We start from the raw sequence: 18,137 nt of genomic DNA on the forward strand, positions 1-18,137 counted from the left end.
GTCTAGGCAGTAGGGGGAACTTACAGTTCCCCAAGTGCTCGGGAAGAGTACGATAGAGTTGGTCTAGGCAGTAGGGGGAACTTACGGTTCCCCAAGTGCTCAGGAAGAGTACGATACAGTTGGTCTAGGCAGTAGGGGGAACCTAAGGTTCTCCAAGTGCTCGGGAAGAGTATGATGGATTCGGTCTAGGCAACTGGGGGAATTTAAGGCTCCTGGTTTTCTAGAGAGGCTGTGAAAGCTCAGGGGTAGAAAAAAGAGGCGGAAAAACTGGGGGCCTGAAGACTGGGCAGCGCCCTCTAGTGCGCTAAGAAAACGGGATGTAGCCACTCTGGGCAGGGAAGGGAATTTCTCACAGGATCCGCGGGATAGGCGGCACTTTGAGGCTCTTCCAGAGAAGCGCAAATATTACATTTATAGAACAAAGGAGTGAATGCCATGTTTCAGGAGAGCGGTGATTACTAGCTATACAATTAATGGTTTAAAATGCAGAAAATTGTACGCTGCCTCCACAAATATCAGCTTTCATTTCAATGAGTCATATTTACCAGAGTTCCACTTTCTTTTTACCCTTTTTTCCCCCAAAGGGAATTAAGTCAGCACAGTCGGTCCTCAGGCAAACTGCCTCTAGGTATTAAGCAGCGTGGCTCAGTGGAAAGAGCCCGGGCTTGGGAGTCAGAGGTCGTGGGTTCTAATCCTGGCTCCGCCACTTGTCAGTTGTGTGACTCTGGGCAAGTCACTTCACTTCTCTGTGCCTCAGTGAAATCTGTCAAATGGGGATTAAGACTGTGAGCCCCATGTGGGACAATCTGATCACCTTGTATTTCCCCCGCACCACTTAGAACAGTGCTTCACACATAGTAAGTGCTTAACAAATACCATCATCATCATCCTGCTTTTTTTTTTAATGTTTGTTGAGTGCTTACTATGTACCAGACACTGTACTAAGCTCTGGGGTAGACTTGAGCTAATCAGATTGGACAGAGTCCATGTCCACATGGGGCTCAGTCTTGATCCCCATTTTCCAGATGAGGTAACTGAGGCCCAGAGAAGCAAAGTGACTTGCCTCAGGGGCCGGGATTAGACCCACATCCTCCAGGGGATTCCCACAGTGGGGTGGGGGGTGTGGGGGGTGGGGGGGAGAAGTTCTGTAATAATAACAACAATAATAATAATGTTGGTATTTGTTAAAGCACTTACAATGTGCAGAGCACTGTTCTAAGCGCTGGGGTAGATACAGGGTAATCAGGTTGTCCCACAGTTAATCCCCATTTTACAGATGAGGTACAGAGAAGTTAAGTGACTTGCCCACAGTCACACAGCTGACAAGTGGCAGAGCCTGGAGACGAACCCATGACCTCTGACTCCGAAGCCCAGGCTCTTTCCACTGAGCCACGCTGCTTCCCCGGGCATGAATGAAACTTGGGCATGTTTTTCAACACCCAACAACCAAGCAGGCAGGGTACTCTGCCACTATGTATTTGTGGCTGGGCTCCGAAATGGCCTATTTCGGATTCCAGTGCCCTGTGGGAAGGAAGCGAGGGAGTTTTTGGAAAATCTTGTCTCCCCAGACATAATTCTCAAGCTTGAGCTTTGAGAAGACGACCCTTGGTAAGTGTCAGGATCAGTCAGCTCACTTCCCCCTTCACTTGATTTAAGAGAAGCCCACTAAACTGGATTGGCTCAGCCTGTGTCTTCAGTGCAGTCTTTCTATGGAGACTCTAGTGCAGGGTGTTAATTAATGTCTTTAAGCTTCATTCCAATTTAGCAGATCTCAACAAAACAATTCAGCTCCGCACAAAAATGTTAACGGCCCCACCCTCAATTTACCTCGAACCCTAGGGGAAGGGAAGGGCCTGGTGCTTTTGTTCTTTCTTCTCTACCCCCATTCTCCTTCTCCCTGTCACCCCTCCCCCTTTCTGGGGGACATAGGCGGGAGAAAAGGGTGACAGAAAAAGGGAGGAAGAAGGGAAGAGAGAAACAGGAGTCTAGGGAATTCCAACTGGCGGGAGGAAGAAGGAAAATTATCAAGACTGTCAAACACCAGGGGACATTAAATCCCAGAAGGACCTGGGGTGGCTTCTCCCCCAACTCAACAGGGCCACTCATCCAGATCACATCCTGAGTCACCTCAGGCCTGGAAATATGGTACCCTGGATTTATCTGCCATAGCCCAAAGGTGAATGACTACACCTGCTGCCCTCTGAGGTGTGACACAGGCCACCAAGAATGTTCCCTGAAACATCTCTGGAGAATCAGAAGGTGGAAACGCAACAAAAATGAGAAGCGGAAATATGACCCGCGATATCTACAATGACGGACAAGACACCTCTGTGAGCTCACCCGAGGGGGTCGGTGTTGGATCCGGGCTCGTGCCACTTTCTGTTTATTCACAATATTCATCAGTTTGATAGCATCCGCTCCCTTAACGTAGACCACCGGCCTCTTTAGTGGGTCTTCTGAGCCCTGGTTTAGCTGGGAAAGGAAAAAGATCACCTGTCAAGAAACTCACGTTTAGGCCAATGGGAAGGAAGAGGGAATGGCAGGGGAGCGGGATAAATTATGGTACTGTCCCAAACACCACACTAAGCGCTGGGGGAGAGAGAGACAAGATAAGCTAATCAGAGCGGGTCTCCATTCATTCATTCATTCATTCATTCATTCATTCATTCATTCAATTATATTTATTGAGCGCTTACTGTGTGCAGAGCACTGTACTAAGCGCTTGGAAAGTACAATTCGGCAACAAAATTCCATCCACATGGGGCTAGAAATCTAAGAGGGGGAGAGCAGATAAACAAAAACCAAAATAAGTTACAAATAACAGATGCCGTTAAAAATTCAACCAACATTTAAGAACAGTAAAGGAGATCAAACAGTACTTGAAAGAGACAATATTCCAACCCCTCACCACTCCAGCAGTTAGTTCCTGACTGAACAGCCTCTGCAACCACTATAAAGGTTCTAAAGATAATGACTAATAAGGCCCTGGGTTCGAAGCCTGGCTTTGCCACTTGCTTGGTGTGTGACTGAAATCACCCAACTAAATACTGTGGTAGATACAAGGTAATCAGGTTGGACACCGTCCCCGTCCCACATGGGACTCAGTCATAATCGCCATTTTGATTATGAAGTAACTGAAGCCCAGAGAAGTAACTGAGGCCTAGAGAAGTGAAGTGACTTCCCCAAGGTAACACAGCAGACAAGTGGCGGACCAGGACTAGAACCCAGGGCTTTCTGACTTTCAGGCCAGAGATCTATCCAGTAAGCCAACCTGTCTACAAAACGCAAATTTAAAGCCAGGTCTCCCTTCTATTTAGATTGGAGTCCCATGTGGATCAGGAATTGGAAATGCCAGCTTCAGGGTGTCTGGTGAAAGGTTCTAACAGTTGAGAGTATTTTTTGTTTTTTTTCTTACCTGGTCAATAGCATCGGGGTTTTCGGATACATCAAAGATGACTGCAGTAGCTCCTCTTTGCACTGCTCGCTTTGCCTGGCACAGAAAAAAAAATAATAAAGTGGTATCAACCTGCAAATCTCATCAAATTCCACAGCTTAAAGAGAAGCAAGCGTGGCCTAGTGGAAAAAACAAAGGACTGGGAGACCTGGGTTCTACTCCTGGCTCTGCCACTTGCCTACTACACAACCTTGGGCAGGGATTGTCTCTATCTGTTGGCAAACTGTATATTCCAAGTGCTTAGTGCAGTGCTCTGCACATAATAAGCACTCAATAAATACTATTGAATTGAATGTATCTCTGGACATTAGTTCTCTCCTCTGTAAAATGGGGACTCAATACTTTTTCAATCACTTAGCAAATACCATCATTATCATTATTTTGATCAGACAAGCTTTTAAATGCCAGCAGGTGACCCACAATTGATAACATTTTAAAAACTTCCAGCTTCAGAAGTTAAAGCAGCAATGTCAGGTGGCAGGAGGAGCATATGGAGGAGGAGGAAGAGAAGGAAGTTATAGGTTTAGGGGGAGAAAATGGAGTCAAAGAAATGAGAAAGCCTCATTTTGCCAGAGAGCCCCTTTACCTTCAGGCTACTGTAAACCCCCACCTGATACCATTCTTCTCTTTGAACTTCTTATGGGTAGGGAATTTGTCTACAACCCCATTTAACCGTACACTCCCAAGAGCTTAGTACTGTGCTCTGCCTACAGTAAATCAATCGCATTCATTGAGCCCTTATGGTGTGCAGAGCACTGTTCTAAATGCTTGGGAGAGCACAATATAACAAAATATAAGCACTCAATAAGTACTAATCAATCAATGTGGTACTTATTGAGCACTTACTGTGTGCAGAGCACTGAACTAAGCACGTGGGAGAGTACACTATAAGAGAGTTAGTAATAATAATAATGGCATTTGTTAAGCGTTTACTATGTGCAAAGCACTGTTCTAAGTGCTGGGGAGGATACAAGGTGATCAGGTTATCCCACGTGGGGCCCACAGTCTTCATCTCCATTTTACAGATGAGGTAACTGAGGCGCAGAGAAGTTAAGTGACTTGCCCAAGGTCACCCGGCAGACAAGTGGCGGAGTTGGGATTAGAACCCACGAACTCTGACTCCCAAGCCCGGGCTCTTTCCACTAAGCCCCGCTGCTTCTCAAGATAGTAGACAAGATCCATGCCAGCCACCAGTTCCCAATTGATCTGAGCCCACCTTTAAAGCACCTTCCTTTTCGGGGGCAGCCTACCCTATGGGGCTGAAATTTGAAGAAATTATTCTAAAAATAGGGGGCTTTTAAAAAAACCCACAGGTTTTTAGGATAGAGCTGCCTTTTGGTGGGGAGCCCACGAAGCAGATGGTGAGGCTGTGAGCTCGTTGTGGGCAAGGATTGGCACTCTTTACCGTTGTATTATACTTTTGCAAGCGCTTGGCACAGTGCTCTGCACACATTGAGCGCTCAATAAATACGATTGAATGAATGAATGCCAAACCAACAGCTCCATCCGTCCACTAGAGGGCACTGTGGTGTCAACTTGAAGAGGCGTCTTAGAAATTGATTTAGAATTGATATTTGGTACAAGTACATTGGAAAAATCTGAGCTGTTTTGAGCAGGCAAAGACACCGTCCTGTGTCTGAACTGATTATCTTGTGTCTACTCCAGGGCTTACTATAGTATCCTGCACAGTAAGCGCTCAATAAATACCATCTATTTGAAAAGCAGCGTGGCTCAGTGGAAAGAGCACGGGCTTTGGAGTCAGGGGTCATGAGTTCGAATCCCAGCTCTGCCACTTGTTAGCTGTGTGACTGTGGGCAAGTCACTTAACTTCTCTGTGCCTCAGTTACCTCATCTGTAAAATGGGGATTAAGACTGTGAGCCCCACGTGGGACAAGCTGATTCCCCTATGTCTAACCCCAGCGCTTAGATCAGTGCTCTGCACATAGTAAGCGCTTAACAAATACCAACATTATTATTATTACTATAACGTGGTAAATCCTTAATGAATAAATCGCAGACACTACCACCATTAAAATTTCAGGACAGCAAATATTCTAGGAGAGGAACAAGAGGACATACCATAGCCTCAGCCCTAGTATTCATTCATTCATTCATTCATTCAATCGTATTTATTGAGTGCTTACTGTGTGCAGTGCACTGTACTGAGTGCTTTGAAAGTACAATACAGCAATAAAGACAATCCCTGCCCACAACGAGCTTGCAGTCTACAAGGGGTCGACCTATTCCTGATGTATTTAAAGCCTTCTCATTTGGCTTACCTTCCTCTGGAAACTGCTCATTTCGATGTAACCTGCCTTGGAGTGGGATTCATCACACTCTACTAGTTGGACAGCAAGATTTTGCTACTTCATCGGCATTTCTGTACATGCTTTGAATCCTCTAATGTTATGCCGTTTCGTGAATTCCTACACTTTTCAGTAAATTACTGAAGGCAGACTAGTGTCTCTGACATAAGTGAAGGCCCAAGATGGAGAGTTTGGTTTCCTTCAAGGGCAGGACCAGAACCTTAGGGACACAAGGGCTCTTCGTGAGGCTTCTACGTGGGAGCCAGTAGCTCCAGAACAGGAATAAGTGGCATCTGTGCTGTGATTTTTGCTTTCATGTGGCATTATTTCTCTTCCAGGCAGAAGAAATAAGGATCACTGCCCAGACAGTGGCTTTAAAAAAAAGAGAGAGAGAAAGAGAGGGGAGGATGAATAGGCCATTTCTCATTCCTTTACTTATTTGGATTTCGTTTTAAAGTCGATCAAGTACATCAAACAGCAAGCACCTGAGGGAAATGAGCTCTCTGAACTAGCATTTCGTCTCGGTCCATGAGCACCTCAAGTGAATGTCCTCTTTGATGCGGATACACCTGGGTAGTCACTAATCATTGTTAGAGATAAAAAGCTAAAAGAATTTGGGTTAGTGCCTTTTCTGGGGCAGACATGGCTCTGAGGCAGATGCCTGTCCTGAAAGGCTCTTCCGTCTCCTGTCTTTCAGCTATCGGTTTCAGGAATGAGAGCGTGGTCCATTCAGGGTAGGCACGAGGGGACAATGGAACGTGTTTAACCTCGGGAAATTTTTCAACCTGTTTGGCTCGTCTTGGTTTGAACAGTCCCCCACACAGAGGGAACAATAATCAGGAAACTCTGGCGGCCCAATTCTCAATTGCACACCTTCGTTGGCAGACAAACAACACTTTTCATCACCTTGAATTCATTCAAAGCACTTCTTCCCAGGAATCTCCCAGGCACTGATTCATTTATCCTGATAAGTTTCTTTTAAGGTGTTCCACCCTCATCTTCTACAGCTGGGAAAACTGCAGGATTGAGTATTTTCTGAGGTCAGACTTCTTAGCGAGATGAAACCTTTGTCTACCTTTGTCCAGTACGCTTCTATCACAACATTTTCCCCACAGATTTTCATGTAGAGTAGTGCTCTAACCGATTTCCTCTCACAAAAAGGTGAAATTGGTGAAAACATGATATCGGTGCCCCTGGGGGTTGATGAGAAGTTCCCGAAAGACAAATTTCAACCCCACACTCCAGAGTTCTCAAGATCTACCACAACACCTGGGAAATTCAGGACAAAGTGTGAATTAACCGAATCTTACATTAGAGCTGAGTCAGCCAATTGTATTTATTGAGCGCTTACTGTATGCAAAGCGCTGTACTATGCACCTGGGAGAGTGCAATATAACAGACGCATTCCCTGCCCACAACGAGCTTACAGCCTAGAGGGGGAGACAGACATTAATACAAATAAATAAATTATGTAAAGAAGTGCTGTGGGGCTGGGAGGGGGGTGAATAAAGGGAGCAAGTCAGGGAGACGCAGAAGCAGTTGAAGAAAAAGAAAAGAAGGCTTAGAGAAGGCCTCTTGGAGGAGAGGTGCCTTCAAAATGGCTTTGAAGAGGACAAGAGCAATTGTCTGTGGGCTAGGAGGAGGAAGACAAACAACAACAAACAACAACAAACAAGATCGAGGTTCACTGAGAAGATTGGCATTAGAGGAGCGAATGCCACCAAAGCCTTCAGGTAATGTTTACAGAATCAAAATCCAGGGCCTGTTCTAGAAGTCCCAGGCATAACAGTAGCAACAGCAGCATTTATCAAGCGCCCATTTGGTGTGCTGCACCTACTAGGCACCTGTGAAGTACTGAATAAAGATGAGACACTTTGTTCTCGATCAACATGGAGTTTACCCTCCACAGTTTATCAATTTCCATTTCAGAGGAAAAGGAGGTCCCTCTGCTGCCCCTCCAAAAGAATGACACCCGATGAACCTTTTCACATGAATTATGCCCCTTTTATTTGGTGGTTTAACTAAACTGATTTGGAGCAAAGGGAGAAAGTACCTGTGAATTAATCAATTGGGAAAGGAATTTACTGAGCGCTTACTGCGTGCAGAGCACTGTACTAAGCACTTGGGAAAGGACAAGAGTTGGCAGACATGTTCCCTACCAATAAGGAGCTTCAGCAGCTGGGATACTGAGGGGCTTCACTCTGTGTAAAACCTGAGGCCTGGCCACATAGGCTTTCTAAGTTCCCATACACATAATTATCGTGAAAATGCTGGCATTTGTTAAGCGCTTACTATGAGCCAGGCACTGTACTAAGCAACGGAGAAGGTACAAGATGATCAGGTGGGACACAGTCCCTGTTCCACATAGGAGTTCAAATATATGCCGTCTTCCCAGTGACCTGCTGGGATTATATGATCTCAACAGACCAGGAAAATCAGCAGGTTCCCCACAGCCTTTGCTGGGAACCATCATGACTGTTTACAGGCAACATTGTAGTAGCCGTTCTTACTGAGTGCCACCTGAATGCAATATACTGTATTAAGACCATGAAGAGCACAAAAGAAGCACCAGGCAGTTCCCAGCCCGCAGGGCGCTTACTCTCTAATACCTCCTGGAACTAGACCCTAGAATCCCTTCTGGCCCTAACCAAACTTGGGGTTAGATTGGGCCAAGTCCCTACAAGGATCGGGGGAGTAAGGTCAAGCCACAGACTCACCCTTCATGACAATGAGTAACAATTTGAGAAATCGCTTTTGATTCCTCAGCTGTAACATGCTAAAACTGCAGCTATCTATTGATATAGAAACCACAAGGAAATGCCCTCTACTCTATTTCCTCTATCCCTCATTTCTTTTAATGTCTGCCTCCCCCTATAAAAGGAAAGCTCCTTGCAGGAGTGGATCGTGCCTACCAACTCTGTTGTATTGGGCTTTCCCAAATGCTTAGTACAGTACTCTGTACACAGGAAGCACTCAGTAAATACCATTAATTGATTGCCTTCTCCCATTGGGGCCCACCCTAGATTTTCTTCAGGGGTCAGGCCTTCTGTGGGCTTTGTGCTCCCCACCTCCTGGCACTTTGATGTCAGGCCAAGCACCTCGGGGAGGTTTGGAAATGTGAACTGATGGTGAAAATCATGAAAAATTAGAGCTTGAATTCCTGGTCCGGTGAAAACCCTATTGTTGTTAGAGAAATTGATAGTGCAAAAAGTGGATGTGGTTAGACAATGAGGAAACACTCTTAGCATGATTGAATCAGGAGGTATTTTTCGGTTAATTTGAATAACTTTCTTATACCTCCTGTGGTTTTTGAGGGCGTCTACAAGTTCCATGCTTTTGATTTGACTAGTCTCTGTAAAAACATAATAAATCAGAAGACTTCTTTTTCTACAGTGGGTTGTCAATACACTTGATTTGAGTTAGCCCTCATGTCCCAACTCTGGATTGACTATATGATTAAGGCTGTACACCAACATCTCTCCCTGATTTGAAAATCTTGCCATTTCAACTACTTTCAGGCTTTTTGGTTACATTTGAAGACAGGATACTGTAGCAGGATAGAGCAAACAGCGTGGCTGAGTGGAAAAAGCACAGGTTTTGGAGTCAGAGGTCACGGGTTCTAATCCCGGCTCCGCCACTTGTCAGCTGGGTGACTCTGGGCAAGTCACTTCACTTCTCTGAGCCTCAGTTACCTCATCTATAAAATGGGGATTAAGACTGTGAGTCCCACATGGGACAATATTCAATAGTCATGATTACCTTGTATCCCCCAGGGCTTAGAACAGTGCTTGGCACATAGTAAGAGTTTAACAAATACCATCATCATCATCATTTAGACTACTAGAGTAACAAGACCCAGTGCAAAGGAGGGAAAGTTTCCTTTGCTCTGCTCCTGGTTGTCTGTGACCCAAGTTTTTTTTTTTTTTGGAATGGCATTGTTAAGTGCTTACTATGTGCCAGGCACTGTACTAAGCACTGGGATAATATAAGCTCTCACTCCATGGCAGCTTTGGAACCACATAATAATAATAATAACAGTACTTGTTAAGCTCTTACTATGTGCCAGCACTATACAAGTCAATCAGGTTGGACCCAGTCCCTGCCCCACACTCTTAATCAATCCTCATTTTAAAGATGAGGTAACTGAGGTCCAGAGAAGTTAACTGACGCCCATTGTCACACAGCAAACATGTGCCAGAGCTGGGATTAGAACCCAAGTCCTTCTGACTCGCAGGCCCGCACTCTATCTGGTCCAACAGAATTGGTGGACACACTTTCCCTTCCCATAACGAGCATCCAGTCCCCAGTGTTCAGCGCATACTGAACACTTAGTAAAAACTGTGCTGATGCCTGGCTTCTCATTTTGGCAACCCCCGCCAACCCCCGGGGTCAATTCCAGTAGGTGCTCAATAAATACCACCGATTGATTGCTGCTACCTAGCTCCTGAAATTCTTTCTGAGCCATGGGGACGCTGCTAGCACCAAGCCAGGCACCGCAGCCACCCACTGCCTCCAAACTGATCTGCTGGTAGCCCGTGGTTCTCTCACATTATATTCACTAAAACATTTGTTCTTTCTTCCCAGCAGCAGCTGCTCAAGAACGCTGCTTTCCTCGATTCTTCCTGGATGTACTTCACTGTGAGGAAGGGAGCCAACTAGAGGTGGGGGGCTTTTTTCATAGTATTTGTTAAGCACGTATTATGTGCCAAGCTCTGTACTAATCGTCGGGGTTGATATGGACGAATCAGGTGGGACGCAGTCCATATGGGGTTCACAATCTTAATCCCCATTTTACACATGAGGGTACTGAGGCAGAGAAAGTGAAGAGACTTGCCCAAGGTCCCACGGGGGATGAGTGGCAGAGACGGGATTAGAACCCAGGTCCTTCTGACTCTCAGGCCGGTGGTCTGTCCACTAGGCGGTACTATTTCTCGATCCTTCTCAGTGGGAGAGGTGACATTTCACTGTGAGGAGGGGAGCGATATGGGGAGGGGTTTCTAGGGACGTGGAGCTCAAGAAGGTAAATAAAAAGTATAAAGACCTCCCCAAGGAAGGTTGAGGGGGGTGGGGGAGAGGCAGAGGCACATACACTCACATACACATAGCCCCCCGCCCCACTGAAGGGAAAAACAACCTACCCACAAAAAGTGGTCAGGGCTCAGTCAGTGGAAAATCCATTCCCACTTGAAGCTAGAGACCAGAGCAGTCAATCAATCAACCGATCAATGGGATTTATTGAGCACTTACTGTGTGCAGAGCACTGTAAAAAGTGCTTGGGAGAGGAGAGTGCAATACATGTTAAGCGCTTACTATGTGCCAAGCTCTGTTTTAAGTATTGGGATAGACACAAGCTAATCTGGAGGGGGTAGGATTTAATCCCTATTTTACAGATTAGGTAACTGAGGCACAGATGTAAACTGATGTGCCCAAAATCACAAAGCAGACACACAGCAAGTCCGGAATTAGAACCCAGGTCCCTGCTCTTTCCACTAGGCCACGGTCCTTCTCGAAAACAGTCGATGCTTTCTCTGCCCACAAGGAGCTTCCAGTCTAGAGGGGAAGACAGACATTAAAATAAATTATGGTTATGGCTAGGGCCCTGGCAGAGCTACGGTCTGGTGCTTGTGGCAATTTGGCCTCTGCTGGCCACCATCATACAGAGCAGGGAGTGGAAAGGGTGGCCTAAACTGTGGTGGCCAAGCTGAGAGCATCATCTCCCTCCCCCCGCTTCACCCTATGATTGGCCCTTGCTTCTGCAGTATGATGAGCACTGTGGTGATCTGACCGATCCCCAGGACCTCTGGGTTGGGAATCTCACCCCACTACCGGATGCATTCATTCATTTAATCGTAATTATTGAGTGCCTACTGGGTGCAGAACACTGCATTACGTGCTTGGGAGATTACAGTATAACAATAAACAGTCACGTTCCCTGTCCACAACGAGTTTACAGTCTAGTGATGTGGAGTGGGTCTAGAGAGAGACAGATGATGGCACCACCCATGCTCACTGTGTGAGCCCCCCAAAATAACTAGGGGGACCAGAGTCATGTGCGCCTCTTGCAATGCCGATACTAGAGATTCTCTCTTAAGCGGAGGAAACTTCAGGAAGCAAGTAGAGAGGGGTGCTGGCATCAATTTTGGGAGTGACATTCTACCAGCTGAGTCATATGACATGCTGACTTCATCCCACTTAACTGCCTAAGACTTTTTAGCTTTCTGAGGGGGAAAAAAAATAGGCTGACCTTGTTATAAAGGAGCTTCGTTCAGAGGAATTGGTAACCGAGGTGTTCCTGTATCCTGAAGCTGCTGGAGTGTAGAATTACAGGGTGGTTAAAGGCAAAGTATTTCCCTGAAGTCTAGCAGAAGCTGAGGCCTGGTAACCATCCTTCGCTCTACGTTGACTATGCATTTGGCTTTGTAGCCCTAATGAGAAGCTGTGTTGCTTAGTGGACACAGCATGGACCTGGGAGTCAGAAGGACCTGGGTTCTAATCCTGGCTCTGCCACATGACTGCAGTGTGACCTTGGGTAAGTCACTCAACTTCTCTGGGCCTCAGGTACCTCATCTGTAAAATGGGGATTAAGAATGTGAGCCCCATGTGGGACAGGGGCTGTGTCCATCCTGATTAATTGGTATATACCCTAGTGCTTAGGACAGTGCTTGGCACATAGTAAGAGCTTAACAAGTATTATTATTATATTCACCCCAGCCCTCAGCACTTCTGTAAATACTCCTATCCTCTACTATTTCCCCTACCCGTAATTGATTTTCATGGCTGTCTCTCCCTCTAAACTGTAGGCTACTTGTGGGCCAGGATTGGCAACTTTGAACTGTACTTTCCCAAGCACTTAGTATAGTGTTCTGCACCCAGTAAGTGCTCAATAATCACCACTGACAGATGGTATCAACTGAGAAGAATGTGGGTTGATAACTAATAAATGAATCGTTTTGGGGGACTTAAATTTGCAAAGGTCTGTGAGTTGGAGATTTTACAGTTTAGGGAAAGGTAACAAGGTCTCCATAGCCAATTCCGATAAACTTGTGAGCTACTGCACTCTCCAGCCCCAGATTCATATAAACTCTTTGAGGGCCAGGAATGTTTCTGTTTATTGTTGTACTGTACTCTCCAAGTGCTTAGTGCAACGCTCTGCATGCAGTAAGAGCTCAATAAGTGCGACTGAATGAGTGAATGAAAAATGCCACAGCAGTAGCTAAGACTCTGGCTTGTACAGGGCTCTGAGGAAATCAGTTTCTCTTTCGGGTAGCAGCGTGAAAACATTTCCAAGTTTTGCTCCTCGATGCAAGTGTCTGCCCCTAACAGAGGTAACCTGTCCCTTTTGAATTGTTCAAAATTTACACTCGTAGTGTCCCCGGAAAATAATGGTCCTCGAAAAATCTCAGCTTCTCCCGGGACTATTTCTTCGCCAATCCACTCAATCAGTCCACTCAATCAAATACTATTTGAGTGCCTGTTGTGTATAGAGTCCTGAACTGTACTCACCACATGCTTGGGAGCTTGGGAACTTATTAGTAGGTGTGATCCCTGCCCTCAACAGAGCTTACACTTTCTACCACCATTGGGTGGATTTCCGGCCTGTGTTCTATTATATTTTTTTTTGCCAGAGAGATGGTCGGCATGACCGAAAGCCTGATGAACATACCAGAGGCATTTTCCTGACTCCTTGTCTTTGGATATGTCTATCGCAGGTAGACACGGCTCCACATTCCAACGTTAGGTCAGAGCATCATTTTTCCTGTCCATCTTTGGCTCTTCCATTCCTACGGAAAATTTCTGATCTCAATGTCACCCTCAGCAGCTGGACCGAACAACAGACACTTTCTCCTCCTTCATCTCTGACAGTCTACCACCCTCTCCCACTTCCAAAAACCTTCTAAAAATCACATCTCCATGAGGCCTTCCCTAAATAGCTTTTAGTCTCACCCCTGCTCCACAATACTTAATACATGGTCCTCTATCTTACCAACTGTCCTATCCCTAATATATTTTAATGTCTGTCTCCCCCTGTAGACTGTAAGCTCCTTTTGGTCAGGGATGGCATCTACCCACTCTGCTGTACTGTTCTTTCTAAAGTGCTTAATCCCGTGCTCTGAGAACAGATAAATGAACACCCAATAAATGCCATTGAATCATTGATAAAAATAATTCGATCTTCAGAAACACATGACCCACAAGGGCATATGCAGCAAGATGATAGTTTTCTACTCAGTTCTGAGGTACTGGACAAAAGGTCAGGCACTACACTCATCCAGAAAAATAGGTACCACTCTCCTAATGCAGGTTCAAATTCCCAAGATTACTGGTAACAATTAAAATGATAATAGCAGAGTGGGCAAGGAACATGCCACTTCTTTGGTCCGTACTTCCCAAGCACCCAGTACAGTACACTGCACTAAGTGGATGCTTAATAAATACTACCACTAAGAGATTTAGTATACATGGCAACACAATTACCATGGAAACAGGAGAGTATACACTCCTTGTGGGTAAGCAATAATAATAATGATAACCATAACATTTGCTAAGCACTTACCAAGCACCAGGCATTGTTCTAAGTGCTGGGCAGATACAAAATCGTCAGGTTGGTCACAGTCCCTGTCCCACATGGGTCTCAGACTTAATCCCCATTTTACAGATGAGGGAACTGAGGCACAGAAAAATGAAGTGACTTGCCCAAGGTCACACAACAGACAAGTGGCCGAGCTAGAATTAGAATCTAAGTCCTCTGACTCCCAGGTCTATGCCCTGTCAGCCCTGTCAACTAAGCCACACTGCATCAAACAAGGAGGAACACGTTATTTCTGTAGTAATAATACTAATAGTATTTGTTAAGCGCTTACAATGTGCTAGGCACTGTACTCAGCACTACGATGAATACAAGCAAATCGGATTGGACACAGTCCCTTTCCCACATGGAGCTTACAGTCTCCACCCCCATTTTACAGATGAGGGAACTGAGGCCCAGAGAAGTAAAGTGACTTACCCAAGGACACAAGATGTTCTTCCCCTGGACTCTATTTATTGCTATTGTTCTTGTCTGTCTGTCTCCCCTGATTAGACTGTAAGCCAGTCAAAGGGCAGGGACTGTCTCTGTTTTCGACTTGTTCATTCCAAGCGCTTAGTACAGTGCTCTGCACATAGTAAGCGCTCAATAAATACTATTGAATGAATGAATGAAAGGACACAGCAGACAAGTGATGGAGCCAGAATTCATCTGGACTTCTCAAACAACTACTACAGTAACTGCACTTATTGGGTGCTCTATAAATACAAATATTCATTCAATAGTATTTATTAAGCGCTTACAATTTTCAGAGCACTGTACTAAGCACTTGGAATGTACAAATCAGCAACAGATACTACTAGAAGATTGAGTAGCTGAGGAAGAGAAAGTTGGACTTTGTGAAATTTGCCTAATAACAAAACAGAGTTGAGGCTGTATTAAAAAAAACAGCAAGGTGCAGTCGATAGAGTACGGGCCTGAGAATCGGAAGGTCATGGGTTCTAATCCCAGCTCTGACACTTGTCTGCTGTGTGACATTGGGCAAGTCACTTCACTTCTCTGGGCCTCAGTTCCCTCATCTTTAAAATAGGGATGGAGACTGAGCCCTGAGTGGGGTCATGGACTGTGTCCAAACCAATTTGCTTGCATTCCCCCCAGCGCTTAGTACAGTGTCTGACACATAGTAAGCACTTAACAAATACCACAGTTATTATTATTATAAGCCTGGTGACACAATTTAGCAGCAAGCAGTATGGCTCCAACCACAAGTTCAACCCCGGCCCTCGGGTTTAGCCAAGTACATGGCCTCCTCTACCAAAGCCAGCAAACCAACCCGTCACTTACACTGAAGCCAAATGTTTCCTACCCATTTCAACCTCATTCGGTCTGTTTCACTCCAGGCAAAACAGTAACAGGAATCCCAAGGTTCTGTGATTCCTTCCCTGGTGAGCAGCTGCCATGGCAGTTTTTCCCTTTTCTCCACCCCATATATTTCTCTCCTAGGTGACCACCCAAGCACCGGGCTAACGAGCGTGCCGGTCAGCTGCCCGGTCTCTGAAGAATGAGTCACTGTACGGCAACTGACTCTCCACCGGGCGAAGGACTTGGGTTTGCAAACCCTGTCTCAAGAAATGCCCTGTTTTCAAACAGAAACTTTTCATTCCACAGGAAATGAGGTCACGTACACACAACTAGAGGGAATCCTACAGCCAAGGGCTGGAACAAAGCCTCGCACACATGTTTATTGCCCCCCTCTTCCCCTTTCAGCCCCCTTAAAAAGGCCTAAAAAGGGGGACCTTCCTTTCCCCAGGGATGCCCTTCTGGGACCCATCAGGCAGATATACTAGGAACAGCAGGGAACAGAAGCAGGGTTGCCTAGTGGTTAGAGCCCTGGCCTGGGAGTCAGAAGGATTTGGGTTCTAATCCCAGTTCTGCCACTTGTCTGCTCTGCGACCTCGGGGAAGTCCCTTCCCTTCTCTGTGCCTTAGTTTCCTCATCTGTAAAATGGGAATTAGGACTGTGAGCCCCACATGGGACACGGAGTGTGTGCCACCTGATTAGCTTGTACCTACTCCAGTGTTTAGTATGGTGCCTGGCATATAGTAAGGGCTTAACGAATATTCATTCCTTCAATCATATTTATTGAGCACTTACTGTGTGCAGAGCACTGTACTAAATGCTTGGGAGGGTATAATACGACACAAACAGACACAGTTCCTGCCAACAAAACAAAAACCCAGTAGTGGGAATCAGTTTCCTTTACTCAAAAAACGCCTATCCAAGCTGAATTTTAATGGTCATTCCCTTCCCCCTTTATTCACTCACCCCCAGACTCAAAGCCTCCACCCTAATTTCTCTGTAGCAAAGTCCCTTCAGGAATGGGTTAGAAAGAAGCATTCTACTAAAAAGTAATTATATGGTGACGCTCGAAGAAGGAGGTAGGGGATTCCGGGAGTTTCATATCTGAGAAACTGTTGGAACAGTTATGCACGGGAGGCAGAGTGTTTTAAACAGCTACATAGTCATTCGCTAAATAGAACCAGGACCCCATTCCAGCATTCCACTGAGCTCCCCTCTCCATAGCTTAATTACAGCCTGGCCTGACCTTCCAGGTTTCCCTGGCAAGAGATCAAAGCGCCCCGAAGCCACAAACACAGCACAGAATGCAGCCTCCCTCCCTCCCTCCTCCCCCCTCTGGGCTGCTTCTCCTTCCCCACCCCCTTCTAACCACAGAACTTTGTTCAGAGAACAGGGGGTGGGGTGGGGGGGTGGGGGGCGGGAGAGGAGACTGAGCCAGGGAGCGAGACAGGAAGAGAGGGAGGGAGAGAGAGAAAAAGAGGGGGAGAGAGAAGAAAGAGAGAGGGAAAGAGAGAAAAGGACAGAGGGAAAGAGAGAAAAGGACAGAGGGAAAGAGAAAAAGAGCAGGGTAGAGAAAAAAGAGGGAGGAAGAGAGGAGAAGAAAGGGGGAGAATGGGACAAAAGATGGGGAGAAAGAGAAGAAGGGAGGAGGGAGGAGAGAGGGAGAAGAGGGACAGGAAAGAGAAGAGAGGGAAGGAAGGGAGGAGAAAGAGAGAGAAAGAGAGAAACACTAATCAGGAGACAGAAACTCATGGGCCTCGAAGGGTTGGTGTACCTGGCTTCTGCCTCCCCTCCCGGCTTAATTCCATGAAAGCCGCTCAGAGAAAGAGTTATGTCCTGGACTAGAACACACCTGGGAAAAAGGAGCTTCCCACTGCATTCCTGCCCCACCACAATAATGGGTTCCCCGGCCACTTACACCACTGAGGAAGAGGTTCAGGCCGCTTCCCCTCCAACCCCTCCTTCCCACCTCCTTCCCACCTCAGCCCTTCAGAACCTTCTTCTCCTCTGAGATAATTGAAGACTTAAAGCCTAAAAAGGGCTCCTGGCTGCTGCCACTTCATTGATGGTGCATTTTCAGTCCTATTTTAAGATTATGCTAATCTATCCGGGAGACATGTAGCGGCGGGCCGGAAGGTAGTGGCTGATGTAGCCGGGCCAGACGGAGGATTTCTTCAAAAAGTGCGAGAAATTCTTGAAACATTAAAGAGACTATTACAAGGCAAGAGCCAAGGGCTGGAGAGTCAGAGCCCCATTAAACATGAACTGGCCAGTTACGTTTGCATTAATCGGAAAATACTGAAAGTCAAGCAGATGCATTTTCTTAGATCTTAAGATTAACATTAACACTTTGACCAATTCCATGAAATACAATTATCTTCATTGTGTGAATTCTGGACAGAAGGCCCATATTGTATCCCAGACCACCAAAGTGCCACTGGAAACGCCATCTCATTGTGTCATCATAATAATATGAAACAGCATGGTGTAGTGG

The 18,137-nt window shown here is 46.0% G+C and overlaps 1 protein-coding gene across 1 annotated transcript in view; it reads right to left on the reverse strand.

The window, feature by feature from the left end:
• Nucleotides 1-18,137, reverse strand: part of ZNRF3 (zinc and ring finger 3) — a 166,277-nt gene that overhangs the window by 9,283 nt on the left and 138,857 nt on the right. The window contains exons 3-4 of the mRNA XM_029049420.2: nt 3,416-3,490; nt 2,341-2,472 (exon numbers count right to left, since the gene is read on the reverse strand). Of these exons, the coding sequence (XP_028905253.1) occupies nt 2,341-2,472; nt 3,416-3,490 (207 nt within the window). The remainder of the gene's footprint in view (nt 1-2,340; nt 2,473-3,415; nt 3,491-18,137) is intronic.

The sequence above is a fragment of the Ornithorhynchus anatinus genome, chromosome 21 (genome assembly GCF_004115215.2).
Source record: "Ornithorhynchus anatinus isolate Pmale09 chromosome 21, mOrnAna1.pri.v4, whole genome shotgun sequence".
Lineage (NCBI taxonomy): Eukaryota > Metazoa > Chordata > Mammalia > Monotremata > Ornithorhynchidae > Ornithorhynchus > Ornithorhynchus anatinus.